Source organism: Nyctereutes procyonoides, unplaced genomic scaffold (assembly GCF_905146905.1).
Source record: "Nyctereutes procyonoides isolate TBG_1078 unplaced genomic scaffold, NYPRO_anot_genome, whole genome shotgun sequence".
Lineage (NCBI taxonomy): Eukaryota > Metazoa > Chordata > Mammalia > Carnivora > Canidae > Nyctereutes > Nyctereutes procyonoides.
This window is the reverse complement of record NW_026575034.1, coordinates 20,144,413-20,161,472: the sequence shown is the minus strand read 5'-3', so window position 1 is coordinate 20,161,472 and position 17,060 is coordinate 20,144,413. Positions and strand designations below refer to the sequence as shown.

The 17,060-nt window shown below is 42.0% G+C and overlaps 2 protein-coding genes across 2 annotated transcripts; one reads left to right on the top strand and one right to left on the bottom strand.

Moving 5' to 3' along the window:
* Positions 1 to 945, top strand: LOC129504818 (olfactory receptor 2D3-like). The gene has a single exon (XM_055317703.1). The coding sequence runs from the start codon at positions 1 to 3 to the stop codon at positions 943 to 945; it is 945 nt and encodes a 314-aa protein (XP_055173678.1).
* A 15,167-nt stretch (positions 946 to 16,112) lies between these two features.
* LOC129505039 (olfactory receptor 2D2) lies at positions 16,113 to 17,060 on the bottom strand. Its single transcript, XM_055317968.1, has one exon. The coding sequence runs from the start codon at positions 17,058 to 17,060 to the stop codon at positions 16,113 to 16,115; it is 948 nt and encodes a 315-aa protein (XP_055173943.1).

Below are 17,060 nucleotides of genomic sequence, written 5' to 3'. Positions count from 1 at the left end.
ATGGGGGAGGAAAACCAAACCACTGTGGCTGAGTTTATTTTCCTGGGCCTTTCACAGGACTTGCAGACCCAGATCCTGCTGTTTCTTCTTTTTCTCCTCATTTATCTTTTGACTGTGCTTGGGAACCTGCTCATCATCATTGTCATCTTCATGGACTCTCGACTTCACACTCCCATGTACTTTTTTCTTAGAAACCTCTCTTTCGCAGATCTCTGTTTCTCTACTAGCATCGTCCCTCAAGTCTTGGTCCATTTCCTGGCAAAGAGGAAAACAATTTACTTTCTTGGGTGTATGGCACAGATAGTTGTCTCCCTTCTGATTGGGTGTACAGAGTGTGCACTGCTGGCGGTGATGTCTTATGACCGGTACGTGGCTGTCTGCAAGCCCCTGCACTACTCTAGCATCATGACCCAACAGGTGTGTCTCCAGTTGGCCATAGGATCCTGGGCCAGTGGAGCACTCGTGTCTCTGGTGGATACCACCTTTACTTTCCAACTACCCTATCAAGGACAGAACATTATTAATCACTACTTTTGTGAACTTCCTGCCCTTCTGAAGCTGGCTTCAGCAGATACTTACAGCACAGAAATGGCCATCTTTGCAATGGGTGTGGTCATCCTCTTAGCTCCTGTGTGCCTGATTCTGGTCTCCTACTGGAATATTATCTCCACCGTGATCCCGATGCAGTCTGGGGAGGGGAGGCTCAAAGCTTTCTCTACCTGTGGCTCCCATCTCATTGTTGTTATCCTCTTCTATGGCTCAGGAATGTTCAACTACATGAAGCCAAACTCCAAGATAATGAATGAAAGGGATAAAGTGGTCTCTGTGTTCTATGCAGTGGTGACTCCAATGTTGAACCCCATAATTTATAGCCTGAGAAATAAGGATGTTAAAGAGGGTCTCAGAAAACTAGCTGGAAGAAAGCACTTTTCTGAGAGATGGTGATCTCAGGGTCTGACTTTTATTTTACTTTATTTTAATTTTTTTGAGGGAGTATTGCATGTGTGCTTGCTCTAGCAGGTTAGGGGAAGGGCAGAAGGAGAACTAGAGAGATTGGATCATAACCAGGCTCCACACACAGGCCAGAGCTGACTCAGGGCTTGATCTCACAATCCTGACATCACAACCTGAGTCAAAATCAAGAGTCGGATGCTCTATTGCCTGAGCCACCCAAACACCGTTATGGGTCTGATATTTAGAACTATTGTAATATTATTAAAAGATGCACAGGACTGGGGACCCAGGGTGGCTCAATAACTGGGCCATCCAGGTATCCCTGGAAGAGCCTTTAATACTTGGATCACTTATGGCTCAAAGCATTTCACCTTGTATAATAGCACAAAAGCCAAATAATAGTGCACGATGTTTTCTCCTGAGAGCTTCAAAAAAATGAATTTATTTTAACTTGACATCCACAATTTAATGTAAAAATAAAGTAGCAGAGTAAAAAGTAAATTAAAGAGTCATGTACACAAACATAGTTCTGAGTCTTAAACTACTCTGTATATTTCCACTGAGTGATTATCCACATTTGCCTAAAGAAGAATATATTTCTCCCTAATATCTTGGATCATGAGATGAATGAAAGATCTACTTTCATTTATACAGCTGACCAATGAATAGCATGTACGAACCACCTCATATCTGAAAATCCTCATACCACTTTTGACTCCACAAAACGTAACTTCTAATAGCCTTGTTGCCTGGAAACCTTACCAATAACATGAGCAGCAGTCAACTAACATGTATTTTGTATACATATTGCACAGTGTATTCTTACAACAAATAAGCAAGAGAAAAAAATGTTATTAAGAAAATTATAGGAGGGAAGCCCAGGTGATCAGTGGTTTAGCACTGGCTTCAGCCCAGGGTGTGATCCTGGAATTCCGGGATCCAGTCCCTCATCAGGCTCCCTGCATGGAGCCTGCTTCTCCCTCTGCCTGTGTCTAGGCCTCTGTGTGTGTGTGTGTGTGTCTGTCTGTCTGTCTCTCATGAATAAATAAATAAAATCTTTTTTAAAAAGATCATAGGAGAAAATACATTCACAGTACTGTACCATATCAAAAAAAAATCCATTTATAAGTGGACCCATGCAGTCCAAACCTGCATTGTTCAAGGGTCACCTATAGATAGTTTTTTGCTTTTACAAAGATCTTCCATATGGTATGTCAAAATCAATGTTCTGATACCTTGAACCAAACTTCTCTAGTTTTAGTCCTAGAGAAATTTCATTTTCTTCTGCCATAGCCCTTTGAAGTCAGTTCCTATACTGGCTCAAATTCAATTCTCACAGCCAATCACTCACTTGATTCTTTAAAGTTCCTATATCTAACATGCTCAGGCACCCGGTATTCATTCTGGTCATCCTCCTTTGAATGAGATCATTTTATCCATAAATACCTCTTCCAAAAGCAAAAGAGAATTTAGGATTTTCGAAATTGGAATTTGTGAACCTGCGGCTGACCCCTCCATGGGCTTAGATGCCTAGAACCACAACTTACTGTTACTCAACTTCTCAAAAATAGTCGCTTCTGGGCTCCGCTTCAGGTTTCATGAACCCTTAGGACACACAATCTGCCTGACAGCCACCTGTCTATTTTGCCCAAGCTTTTAATCAATCACATGTTTAGAGGGGATTCAATGACAACTGTAAAAGTTTTCTACAGTTACCATGGATATGAGTCTAGGAACAACAGACATCAGGAGTCAGGAACTACTGACTCTGCTGTAGAAGACCACCCCACTGAAGTAATATCGAGTAGCTAAATTTCTTCTTTCTTTCATTCATGCATCCATGCATTCATTTTACTTTTGTAATAAATTTATTTTTTATTTGTGTTCAATTTGCCAACATTAAGAATAATGCCCAGTGCTCATCGCGTCAAGTGCCCACCTCAGTGCCCGCCAACAAGTCACCCCCACCCCCACCCACCTCCCCTTCCACCACCCCTAGTTCATTTCCCAGAGTTAGGAGTCTTTCATGTTCTGTCTCCCTTTCTGATATTTCCCACTTATTTTTTCTCCATTCCCCTTTATTCATTTTCACTATTTTATATATTCCCCAAATGAATAAGACCATATAATGTTTGTCCTTCCTGATTGACTTATTTTACTCAGCATAATACCCTCCAGTTCCATCCATGTTTAAGCAAATGGTGGGTATTTGTCGTTTCTAATGGCTGAGGAATGAATATTCCATTGTATACATAAACCACATCTTCTTTATCCACTCGTCTTTTGATGGACAGCGAGGCTCCTTCCACAGTTTGGCTATAGTGGACATTGCTGCTATAAACGTCGGGGTGCAGGTGTCTCGGCGTTTCATTGCATCTGTATCTTTGGGGTAAATCCCCAACAGTGCCATTGCTGGGTCATAGGACAGGTCTATTTTTAACTCTTTGAGGAACCTCCACACAGTTTTCCAGAGTGGCTGCTCCAGTTCAAATTCCCACCAACAGTGCAAGAGGGTTCCCTTTCCTCTGCATCCTCTCCAACATTTGTTGTTTCCTGCCTTGTTAATTTTCCCCATTCTCACTGGTGTGAGGTGGTATCTCATTGTGGTTTTGATTTGTATTTCCCTGGTGGCAAGTGATGCAGAGCATATTCTCATGTGGTTGTTGGCCATATCTATGTCTTCCTCTGTGAGAGTTCTCTTCATGTCTTTTGCCCATTTCATGATTGGATTGTTGTTTCTTTGCTGTTGAGTTTAGTAAGTTCTTTATAGATCTTGGAAACTAGCCCTTTATCTGATATGTTATTTGCAAATATCTTCTCCCATTCTGTAGGTTGTCTTTGAGTTTTGTTGACTGTATACTTTGCTGTGCAAAAGCTTCTTATCTTGATGAAGTCCCAGTAGTTCATTTTTGCTTTTGTTTATTTGCCTTCATGGATCTATCTTGCAAGAAGTTACAGTGGCCGAGTATTTTCCTAATACAACTTGTTTTTGGCTACTCTGCACTGAGCAAAATGACTAGAAGGAAAACCTCACCTGAAAAGAAAGAATCAGAAACAGTCCTCTCTCCCACAGAGTTAAAAATCTGGATTACAATTCAATGTCAGAAAGCCAATTCATAAGCACTATTATAAAGCTACTGGTGGCTCTAGAAAAAAAGCATAAAGGACTCAAGAGACGTCATGACTGCAGAATTTAGATCTAATCAGGCAAAAATTAAAAATCAATTGAATGAGATGCAATCCAAACTAGAGGTCCTAACGACGAGGGTTAATGAGGTGGGAGAACGAGTGAGTGACATAGAAGACAAGTTGATGGCAAAGAGGGAAACTGAGGAAAAAAGAGGCAAGCAATTAAAGGATCATGAGGATAGATTAAGGGAAATAAGTGACAGCCCGAGGAAGAAAAATCTATGTTTAATTGGGGTTCCCGATGGCACCAAAAGTGACAGAAGTCCAGAATATGTATTTGAACAAATCATAGCTGAAAACTTTCCTAATCTGGGAAGGGAAACAGGCATTCAGATACAGGAAATAGGGAGATCCCCCCCAAAAAAATCAATAAAAACCGTTCAACACCTCGACATTTAATAGTTAAGCTTGCGAATTCCAAAGATAAAGAGAAGATCCTTACAGCAGGAAGAGACAAGAAATCCCTAACTTATATGGGGAAAGATATCAGATTAACAGCAGACCTCTCCACAGAGACCTGGCAGGCCAGAAAGGGCTGGCAGGATATATTCAGGGTTCTAAATGAGAAGAACATGCAACCAAGAATACTTTATCCAGCAAGGCTCTCATTCAGAATGGAAGGAGAGATAAAGAGCTTTCAAGACAGGCAGGAAATGAAACAATATGGGACCTCCAAACCAGCTCTGCAAGAAATTTTAAGGGGGACTCTTAAAATTCCCCTTTAAGAAGTCCAGTGGAACAATCCACAAAAACAAGGTCTGAATAGATATCATGATGACACTAAACTCACACCTTTTAATAGTAACTCTGAACGTGAACGGGCTTAATGACCCCATCAAAATGCTAGGAGTTTCAGACTGGATAAAAAAGCAGGACCCATCTATTTGCTGTCTACAAGAGACTCATTTTAGACAGAAGGACACCTACAGCCTGAAAATAAAAGGTTGGAGAACCATTTACCATTCGAATGGTCCTCAAAAGAAAGCAGGGGTAGCCATCCTTATATCAGATAAACTAAAATTTACCCCGAAGACTGTAGTGAGAGTTGAAGAGGGACACTATATCATACTTAAAGGATCTATCCAAAAGAGGACTTAACAATCCTCAGTATATATGCCCCGAATGTGGGAGTTGCCAAATATATCAATCAATTAGTAACCAATGTGAAGAAATACTTAGATAATAATACACTTATACTTGGTGACTTCAATCTAGCGCTTTCTATACTCGATAAGTCTTCTATGCACAACATCTCCAAAGAAACGAGAGCTTTAAATGATACACTGGACCAGATGGATTTCACAGAACGTTACATCCAAACTCAACTGAATACACATTCTTCTCAACTGCACATGGAACTTTCTCCAGAATAGACCACATACTGGGTCACAAATCGGGTCTGAACTGATACCAAAAGATTGGGATCGTCCCTTGCGTATTCTCAGACCATAATGCCTTGAAATTAGAACTAAATCACAACAAGCATTTTGGAAGGACTCCAAACACTTGGAGGTTAAGGACCATCCTGCTAAAAATGAAAGGGTCAACCAGGACATTAAGGAAGAATTAGAAAGGATCATGGAAACTAATGAGAATGAAGATACAAGGGTTCAAAATCTTTGGGATACAGCAAAAGCAGTCCTGAGGGGGAAATACATCACAATACAAGCATCCATCCAAAAAAATAGAAAGAACTCAAATACAAAAGCTAACCTTACACATAAAGGAGCTAGGGAAAAAGCATCAAATAGATCCTACACCCAGCAGAAGAAGAGAGTAATAAAGATTCGAGCAGAACTCAATGAAATCGGGAGCAGAAGAACTGTAGAACAGATCAACAAAACCAGGAGTTGGTTATTTGAAAGAATTAATAAGGTAGATAAACCATTAGCCAACCTTATTAAAAATAAGAGAGAGAAGACTCAAATTAATAAAATCATGAATGAGAAAGGAGAGATCACTACTAACACCAAGGAAATACAAGCGATTGTAAAAACATATTATGAACAGCTATACGCCAATAAAGTAGGCAGTCTAGAAGAAATGGACGCATTTCTGGAAAGCCACAAACTACCAAAACTGGAACAGGAAGAAATAGAAACCTGAACAGGCCAATAACCAGGGAGGAAATTGAAGCAGTCATCAAAAACCTCCCAAGACACAAAAGTCCAGGGCCAGATGGCTTCCCAGAGGAATTCTATCAAACGTTTAAAGAAGAAACCGTACCTATTCTACTAAAGCTGTTTGGAAAGATGGAAAGAGATGGAGTACTTGCAAACTCATGTTATGAGGCCAGCATCACCTTAATTCCAAAACCAGACAAAGACCCCACCAAAAAGGAGAATTACAGACCAATATCCCTGATGAACATGGATGCAAAAATTCTCAACAAGATACTAGCCAATCGGATCCAACAGTACATTAAGAAGATTATTCACCATGACCAAGTAGGATTTATCCCCGGGACACAAGGCTGGTTCAACACTCGAAAAACAATCAAAGTGATTCATCATATCAGCAAGAGAAAAACCAAGAACCATATGATCCTCTCATTAGATGCAGAGAAAGCATTTGACAAAATACAGCATCCATTCCTGATCAAAACTCTTCAGAGTGTAGGGATACAGGGAACTTTCCTCGACATCTTAAAAGCCATCTACGAAAAGCCCACAGCAAATATCATTCTCAATGGGGAAGCACTGGGAGCCTTTCCCCTAAGATCAGGAACAAGACAGGGATGTCCACTCTCACCACTGCTCTTCAACATAGTATTGGAAGTCCTAGCCTCAGCAATCAGACAACAAAAAGACATGAAAGGCATTCAAATTGGCAAAGAAGAAGTCAAACTCTCCCTCTTCGCCGATGACATGATACTCTACATAGAAAACACAAAAGCCTCCACCCCAAGATTGCTAGAACTCATACAGCAATTTGGCGGTGTGGCAGGATACAAAATCAATGCCCAAAAGTCAGTGGCATATCTATACACTAACAATGAGACTGAAGAAAGAGAAATTAAGGAGTCAATCCCATTTACAATTGCACCCAAAAGCATAAGATACCTAGGAATAAACCTAACCAAAGAGGTAAAGGATCTATACCCTAAAAACTATAGAACACTTCTGAAAGAAATTGAGGAAGACACAAAGAGATGGAAAAATATTCCATGCTCCTGGATTGGCAGAATTAATATTGTGAAAATGTCAATGTTACCCAGGACAATTTACACGTTCAATGCAATCCCTATCAAAATACCATGGACTTTCTTCAGAGACTTAGAACAAATTATTTTAAGATTTGTGTGGAATCAGAAAAGACCCCGAATAGCCAGGGGAATTTTAAAAAAGAAAACCATAGCTGGGGGCATCACAATGCCAGATTTCAGGTTGTACTACAAAGCTGTGGTCATCAAGACAGTGTGGTACTGGCACAAAAACAGACACATAGATCAATGGAACAGAATAGAGAACCCAGAAGTGGACCCTGAACTTTATGGTCAACTAATATTCGATAAAGGAGGAAAGACTATCCACTGGAAGAAAGACAGTCTCTTCAATAAATGGTGCTGGGAAAATTGGACATCCACATGCAGAAGAATGAAACTAGACCACTCTCTTGCACCATACACAAAGATAAACTCAAAATGGATGAAAGATCTAAATGTGAGACAAGAATCCATCGAAATCCTAGAGGAGAACACAGGCAACACCCTTTTTGAACTTGGCCACAGTAACGTCTTGCAAGATCCATCCACAAAAGCAAAAGAAACAAAAGCAAAAATGAACTACTAGGACTTCATCAAGATAAGAAGCTTTTGCACAGCAAAGGATACAGTCAACAAAACTCAAAGACAACCTACAGAATGGGAGAAGATATTTGCAAATAACATATCAGATAAAGGACTAGTTTCCAAAATCTATAAAGAACTTAATAAACTCAACACCAAAGAAACAAACAATCCAATCAAGAAATGGGCAAAAGACATGAAGAGAACTCTCACAGAGGAAGACATAGACATGGCCAACATGCACATGAGAAAATGCTCTGCATCACTTGCCATCAGGGAAATACAAATCAAAACCACAATGAGATACCACCTCACACCAGTGAGAATGGGGAAAATTAACAAGGCAGGAAACAACAAATGTTGGAGAGGATGCGGAGAAAAGGGAACCCTCTTGCACTGTTGGTGGGAATTTGAACTGGTGCAGCCACTCTGGAAAACTGTGTGGAGGTTCCTCAAAGAGTTAAAAATAGACCTGTCCTACGACCCAGCAATTGCACTGTTAGGGATTTACCCCAGAGATCCAGATGCAAGGAAACGCCGGGACACCTGCACCCGGATGCTTCCAGCCGCAATGTCCACAGTAGCCAAACTGTGGAAGGAGCCTCGGTGTCCATCGAAAGATGAATGGATAAAGAAGATGTGGTTTATGTATACAATGGAATGTTACTCAGCCATTAGAAACGACAAATACCCACCATTTGCTTCAACGTGGATGGAACTGGAGGGTATTATGCTGAGTGAAGTAAGTCAATCGGAGAAGGACAAACAGTGTATGTTCTCATTCATTTGGGGACTATGAATAATAGTCAAATGGAATATAAGGGAAGGGGGAAGAAATGTGTGGGAAATATCAGAAAGGGAGACAGAACATAAAGACTCCTAACTCTGGGAAACGAACTAGGGGTGGTGGAAGGGGAGGAGGGCGGGGGGGTGTGGTGACTGGGTGTCAGACACCTAGGTGGGCACTTGACGGTATGAGCGCTGGGTGTTATTCTGTTTGTTGGTAAATTGAACAGCAATAAAAATTAATTTATTAAAAAAATTTTCAGGAAGTAAAAAAAAAACACAATGAGATACCACCTCACACCAGTGAGAATGGGGAAAATTAACAAGGCAGGAAACAACAAATGTTGGATAGGATGTGGAGAAAAGGGAATCCTCTTACACTGTTGGTGGGAATTTGAACTGGTGCAGCCACTCTGGAAAACTGTGTGGAGGTTCCTCAAAGAGTTAAAAATAGACCTGACCTAAGACCCAGCAATTGCACTGTTGGGGATTTAACCCAAAGATTCAGATGCAATGAAACGCCGAGACACCTGCACCCCGATGTTTATAGCAGCAATGTCTACAATAGCCAAACTGTAGAAGGAGCCTCGGTGTCCATCGAAAGATGAATGGATAAAGAAGCTGTGGTTTATGTATACAATGGAATATTCCTCAGCCATTAGAAACGACAAATACCCACCATTTGCTTAAACATGGATGGAACTGGAGGGTATTATGCTCAGTGTGGTAAGTCAATCGGAGAAGGACAAACATTGTATGTTCTCATTCATTTGGGGAATATAAATAATAGTGAAAGGGAATATAAGGGAAGGGAGAAGAAATGTGTGGGAAATATCAGAAAGGGAGACAGAACATAATGACTCCTAACTCTGGGAAATGAACTAGGGGTGGTGGAAGGGGAGGAGGGCGGGGGTGGAGGTGAATGGGTGATAGGAACTGAGGGGGGCACTTGACGGGATGAGCACTGGGTGTTATTCTGTATGTTGGTAAATTGAACACCAAAAAAAATAAGTTTATCATAAAAAATAAAATTAAAAAAAGGAAAAGGAGAAAGAGAGAGAAGAGAAAGAAGGAAAGAAAAATCAAAAGAAAAAAGGAAGAAAAAAGAGAAAAAAGAAAAAAGAGAAGAAAAAGAGAAAAAAGAAAAAAGGGGGGAAGCAAACAAATCAAAAAGCAAAGAAAAAAAAAAACAAAAACCCACAAGGGGGAGTATCCTCTGATTCTGTATACTGTAAGTCCCTCGACTTCCCCTGGAACTTTCCAGTGCTGCTTGGTCAATAATTTGTTTTTCCCCTGTCCGTCTAGCTGGTCTTCTGGGGGAAGGGCCTGCTGTGCTGATTTTCAGGAGTCAGCACTTGGGGGATCTGCTCTGCCCCCTGCCTGGTGCAGGGCTCAGTGGGGGCTGTTTACCCCGTGAGGCCCCAGGAGGAACAACTGCAGTGGCGGCAGCAGCTCTGGAGCCCTGGAGTCAGCTCCCGCAGTAACTACTGAGCTCTCAGTCTGCAGGGCCTGGATGCTCCGGGGCGGGGCCGCTGATCTGCTCAACTCGGGGCAGGAGCGTCCTTGCTGTCCTGGGCCCTTCTGGCCTCTGCCTGTCCCGGGGGAGGCCGGATCCCGGGCTGTGTCCCGGCGCCCTGTGCTCCGGGGCCTGCGCTGTTGGATTCGCGCTCCCGCCCCGCAGCCCCCTCCGCGGAGCCGCCGCCTGAGCCCCTCCGAGCTGCTCCGGGACCAGCCCAGCGCACTGCAGCCCTTTAGGGAGCTCGGCTGCGGGGTGTGGCGCACTCTCCCGGGCCGCAGGTGTCTGTTAGCGTCCCAGGGAGCGTGATGGCATCCCCGCCCTCCTGGGTCCTGCTCTAACTCCCTGCGGGCCCCTTTCCGCCTGGGAAGGTTGGTTCAGCTCCTGCTTCTCCGGGACGGGGCTCTCCTGTCCTGGGGACACTCGCCCTGGCCTTAGCCCCGCTCCTCGCGGGAGCTCTGTCCCCTTGGAGGCCTTTTGTTTCTTTATTTCTTCCCCCTCCCCCCTCCGTCTTCCTACCTTAGTAGAAGCCTGAACTCTTCTCACTGTAGCATTCCAGCTGTTCTCTCTTTAAATCTCAGGCCGAAAAAAATAAAACAAAATAAATCTCAGGCCGAATTCGTAGATTTTCAGGATGATTTGAAGGTTATCTAGGTAATTTGGTGGGGACAGGTGACTTGGGGACCCTACTCTTCTGCCATCTTGCCCATGCATTCATTTTAAAACCATTATTGAGCTCTTTTTATATTTTCTCTTATCTGACTCTAATTGTATCCAATATACCCAGAACAGACACCGATGTATTATGTACTTTAATACAAATTTTTGCAATCATTACTGCCCTTTAAAATTGCTGGAGCTGGACCGCAATAGACAGATGCTAGTCTGGGGTGTGAGGACCAGAGAAAACTTTTATAAAAACAGCATCTGATACTTGAAGTGACATAGACAGGAGAAAGCACTAATAGGTGAAGTTGCTGATCTGGCTGCCCATGATCATCTAAATGAGGTCTATTTCACTAATGGGAGGGAAAATAAGGAAATGTAAACAGAAAATTTCAACACTAATTTAGAGAATTCCTGCCCTGAAGAGGAAAGAAGGTATGGCTGAGAAAGTGGGATTATGAGTTTATAAAATTTTTAAATTCCTAGGTCACTTCCCTCTTTACTTTGAAGACTTTAACCCTTGGGTAACTGTCATCCCATGGCACCCTACTCCTTTTATAGATCTTAGGTTTTCTAGTCTCCACATAAATTGAAATATTCAATTATTCTGCATTCTCAGAATTCCTCAGATGATCTCAGCCATCCATGCCATGGTCGTATCTTTCATATTGCCATTACCAAGGGTTACCATTGCCACCTCAAATTCTGAAACCACAGAATCCTGAGCAAAATAAAATGGTTACAATTTTCAGGCACTATTTTCCGAGATGGTTTATTATACAGCAGGGGATAACCGAAATGCTGAGAGAATTATGCTCCCATTCATTCCATCAAAATAGATACCGGTGGGGCTTTTCACACTACTAATTAAAGCTGCCATCTCTCTCAAAACAAAACGAGACAAAACAAAACAAGCTCCCCAACGCATGCTCTCTCTCCTGCTATGGAAGGAGAGAGGGAATAAACTGCCAGAAAGCTTCTAAAGAAAACATTTCCTGTAGACACCCAAAAATAATAATAAAGATAACGTATAGATAAGGGTTCTTAGTTGTAAGTAAGAGATATTGACTATGTTTGATTTAAGCTAAAAGGAAAAATGTTGAAAGTGGTAATTCTGGTCTTGCAGCCAGAACCACAGGCCAAAATCAAATAGAATGGGTGTGATGACAGCCTCGCTGCCACTCAGCACTAGATGGCGCACGTCGCTCTGCCAACACCATCAGCCCAGGCCCTGCTGCTGGAGCTGCTGCTTCACTGAGGCTGGAAATTGGCCCCTTGGTGCTTCCTCTGCCCCTGAAAGAAAAAGACTAAGAAAATTGTGTGCTGACCAACACTAGGTCAGTCAGGTGATCCAGGTGAACAGCAATAGTGATCACATGGGTAGTATGTGCCCTTGAGATGATGTGATGGAGATAACACTTTATCTTTGTGACCTCCCTCCCCTAAACCCATAACCTCAGTCTAATTCGAGAAGAACACCAGACAAATTCTAACAGGTCATCTTCCTATAGAATATGTGACCAGTACTCCTTAAAACTGGAACAGTCAACAAAACAGAAGTCTGAGAACCTGTCACAGCCAAGAGGAGCTTAAGGAGACATGACCAGTAAATGTAATATGGCATCCTGTGTGGGATCCTGGATCAGAAAAGGGATATAAAGGAAAAGAGAAGAAAAGAAAAGAACGGGGGCACCTGAGTGGCTCAGTCGGTTAAGCATCTGCCTTTGGCTCAGGTCATGATCTTGGGGTCTGAGACCAAACCTCATGTGGGCCTCCCTACTCAGGGGGGAGTCTGCTTCTCCCTCTACCCCTCCCCCCCACTCCTGTTATCTCTCTCAAATGAATAAATCAACTCTTTAAAGGAAAGAAAGAAATCCAAATGAAGTATGAATTTTGGTTAATACTGTATCAGTATGGGAGGGGGCTTGGTGGATAAGTCATTTGGGTATCTTCCTCTTGGATTCAGCTCAGGTCATGATTTTGAGATGTTGGGGAGGTAGGATTATTCCCCCATTTGGGACTCCACACTCAGCCTGGAGGATACATGGGAGTCTCTCTCTCCCTCCCCCTTGGCCCTTCCCCCCGCTGTCTCTCAAATAAAATAAATAAATAAATAAATAAATAAATAAATAAATCTTAAAATCATGGGATATCAATGTTGATTTTCTTAATTGTGACAAATACTATAATAATAATAAAATAATAATAATAATTAAGATGTCAGCAATAAAGGAAAGTGGCATATGAACACTCAGGGTACTTCTCAGTTTTTCTATAAGCCTAAACCTGATCTAAAAAAATAAGTTTATTTTTTAAAAAAAACAAAAGAAACAGCTTGTTTTCCTTGCTTTTTCATGTCACTAGAGCTTAATTCAGAATATACACTGGGAATTTCTGAATGACTCCACCTTGCTAGCTAACTACAGCCACAGTGAAGACAAGAAACTGAATTTCAGGTGTATTCAGCTTCTAAGGAGGGAGACAGGCTCTAACTAGCCCAAGACACACAAAAGACCATAAATGTGGAAAGGCAACCCAAATGACCAGAAGCCAAATATTGACATATGGCCATTACACATGGCCTGTGAAACCAAATCCCCTCACTAATGTCTTGACTACCGATAGATTTCAGCCTGACCAGTGTAATTCATAATCTGCATAACACCATATTCTAAGTACGTGTAGAGCACAGAATGTTGAATTCGGACATACAATAGCTTAGCATATGGACTGCTTCTATGGGCATTAACAGTCCTCATCTGAGGGTCTTGAGGGGCTCAGTTGGTTAAGCGTGTGCCATCACCTCAGATCATGATCTGGGGGCCTTTGGATGGAGCCTGGTGTCAGGCTCCCTGGTCAGCAGGGAGTGCGCTTCTTCTCCCCTTTGCTCTTCTCTCTCTCCGTCCTTGCCTCCTCCCCTGTTTCATGCTTTCTCTCTCTCAAACAATAAATAAATTCATAAATAAATAAATAAATAAATAAATAAATAAATAAATAAATACATAAAATCTTAAAAAATATAGTGTCCTCTTCCGATTGTGTTTACTAATATAATCCAACTGCTAGTACACTATCTGCCACAAATTAGATTCTCAATAAGCATTTGCTGAAAGAATATGAATGTAGGAAACGTATTGGCTCAAGTCCAGTCTCTTTGCATTTTTAAATGATTTTATTAATTTATTTTACATAGAGGCCAGAATCAGGGGGAGCGGCAGTCAGAGAGAGGGGGAAGAGGCTCCCCACCCCTAGGATTGCAGCCTGAGCCTAAGAAAGATATTAAATCAACTGAGCCACCCAGGTGCCCCTGTACTTTTTATTAAATAATAACAGATGGGTTCATATCAGAAGATCTATTTTTAGTGAAATGGAATATAAGGGAAGGGAGAAGAAATGTGTGGGAAATATCAGAAAGGGAGACAGAACATAAAGACTCCTAACTCTGGGAAACGAACTAGGGGTGTTGGAAGGGGAGGAGGGCGGGGGGTGGGAGTGAGTGGGTGACGGGCACTGAGGGGGACACTTGACGGGATGAGCACTGGGTGTTACTCTGTATGTTGGTAAATTGAACACCAATAAAAAAAATAATTTATTAAAAAAAAAGATCTGTTTTCATGATGCTAGAAAGAAATGGAGTTTGTAGCAATCAATTGCTTGCAAGTCAAGGTCATGTCCCATAGAGCTTCAGAGTCCTTTACCTTACAATGAACGTCATGTATTGAAAGAAACCTTACAAGATTGTTCCATTAAAAACTCTGGACCTTTAGTGAAGTGACTGCAACCAAAACTTATCTTGTTCAATTAGATAGCAGGCTTAGGGCTTCAGGGGACCTTTGAAGGCACATGGTCAGAAACCTCGCATCTATGAGAGGTAGGAGAGAAGATCTGGGCATTCTCTGTCTTGCTTTGTGCCTTTTCCATCTCCCTGGTCTCACTGGGTTTTGAGCCTGTTTCCTGGCAATACTTAACAAGTTAAAATTTAAATTTTGTCTGGCTACGTTATTATGACTTTCATAAAGGTCAGCCTCATCACAAACAATTCATAGCACACACCCTACCCCCCCGAATCTTGAAAAATATCATTGAGTGAATAGCAGTGATCCGAGTAAGAATTAGCACATTAAAAGGTAGATTATGGGGTTCTGTTTGGACGATAGCAATCAGACAACTAATTGTATTGGCACCATTATACATTTAAATCTCTGATTTTAGCCAAACTTTAATCATGCCTTCACATTCATTTTACTCGTCCTTATGTGGTAAGCAGAATAATGGTCCCCCAAAGATGTCCATGTCGTAATCCCCAGGAACTCTAAATATGTTACCTTACACCAGAATAGGACTTTATGCTTAGAATTAAAATAAATATCTTCAAATGGGAGGTTATCCTTGATTGTTTATTTATTTATTTATTTTTGGAATACGGTAACAGGAAATCAGAAGATAGATAGAGAATGAGCTTGAAATAATTATTCCTGTGTCTTTCTCGCTGCCATACAACTAAGTCCACAACTCCTGTCTCTGGGCTTTCTATATTCAGGTATCCTATTCAAGTCCTAGTTGTCCTTCAGGCCCAGAGTGGTACCAGCTGCTTTCTCACTTGGTAGCCCTGGGATGCCACTATATGTTGTTAGTTTCCAAAATCCTGTCTTTACCTTTATCTGATAGATAAAATCTCCACGTACCTCATAAGAATGTGAGAAGGACAGCAGAAACCATATATACGTCTTCTGTGTACTCACACTCTTCACTACCCACTTCAAACACACATGCATGTGAGTGTGCAAGAACACATACATGTGGCACCTTGTTCATAGTAAGTGATTAAGTACTGATTATTTATTGATTATTTGATGAAACAAATTCAGATATCTAAAGATAAAAGAGTTGGAGCGTGATCTGGGATAGATTGATAATAATATATCATGTATGATTTTAAACAGATGGATTTCACTGGTCCCAGGATTTATAAAATGTGCACGTTTCTTATAAGATTTCCTAACTCTTAGGAGCCAAAAGATCAACCAGAAGGAAGCAGACCCTCCTTCTATGGGTCCATGAATTATTGTCCTTCTTCTACAAAGGAAGTACTGGATGAAGGATGGAGGGTAGGTCCACAGCAAGGTCCCAGGATGAGGATCTAACCAAATTCCAAGCTTGCTGAGGAAATTACTCGGTAGTTTGTATAGGTAAGGACCTAAAAGGGTCTCTAAGTCAGTGGCAGATTTCAAGCCTGTATGGGAAATGCCTTGTGGCCACTTTCCTCAGAGCTCCCTTCATATCCTTGTTCCTCAAGCTATAGATGAGGGGATTGAGCATGGGTGTCACCATTGCATAGAACACAGACATCAGTTTTCTCTCTTCTTTGGAAGACTTTGGTGTCATGTAGGTGACAATTCCTGACCCATAAAAGAGGATGACCACCATGAGGTGGGAACCACAGGTAGAGAATGCCTTGAGCCTCCTCACAGATGACTTCATCCTGACCACAGTCACTATGATGTGGCCATAGGATACTAGAATTAGGGAGACAGGTATGAGGAGAATCACAACACCCATGAGGAAAATGGCCATCTCTGAAGTGTGGGTGTCTGTGGATGCCAGGATCAACAGTGCAGGGGCCTCACAAAAGAAATGAGCAATACTATTGCTGCCTCGGTAGGGTAGCCTTAGTGTAAAAGTGGCATCTACCACAGACACCAGAATGCCGCTGGTCCATGATCCCGCAGCCAGCTGAACACACACCCTCCAAGTCATGATGCTAGGGTAATGCAAAGGGTTGCAGATGGCCACGTATCGATCATAGGACATCACCGCCAGAAAGGCACACTGTGTACCCCCAAAAATGAGGAAGAGTAAAAGCTGAGCTGCACAACGTGTGAATGAAATGATCTTCTTCCTGGATAGCAGATGAACCAGGGCCTGAGGAACGATGTTGGTAGAAAAACAGAGGTCAGCCAAAGATAAGTTGCAGAGGAAAAAATACATGGGTGTGTGAAGCCGAGAGTCAGCCTGAACAAGGCGCATGAGAAGCAGATTTGCAAGCACAGTAACCAGGTAGACACCCAGGAATAAAATAAATAGGAGCTTCTGAGTGTGGGGGTCATCAGAGAGTCCCAGGAGGAGGAACTCTGTCACCTGCGTCTGATTTGCTTCTCTCAT

What these genes read in the sequence shown, in the direction of transcription:
- LOC129504818 (XM_055317703.1), top strand. Translation starts at nt 1, where the DNA reads ATGGGGGAGGAAAACCAAACCACTGTGGCTGAGTTTATTTTCCTGGGC.
- LOC129505039 (XM_055317968.1), bottom strand. Translation starts at nt 17,060, where the DNA reads ATGAGAGAAGCAAATCAGACGCAGGTGACAGAGTTCCTCCTCCTGGGA.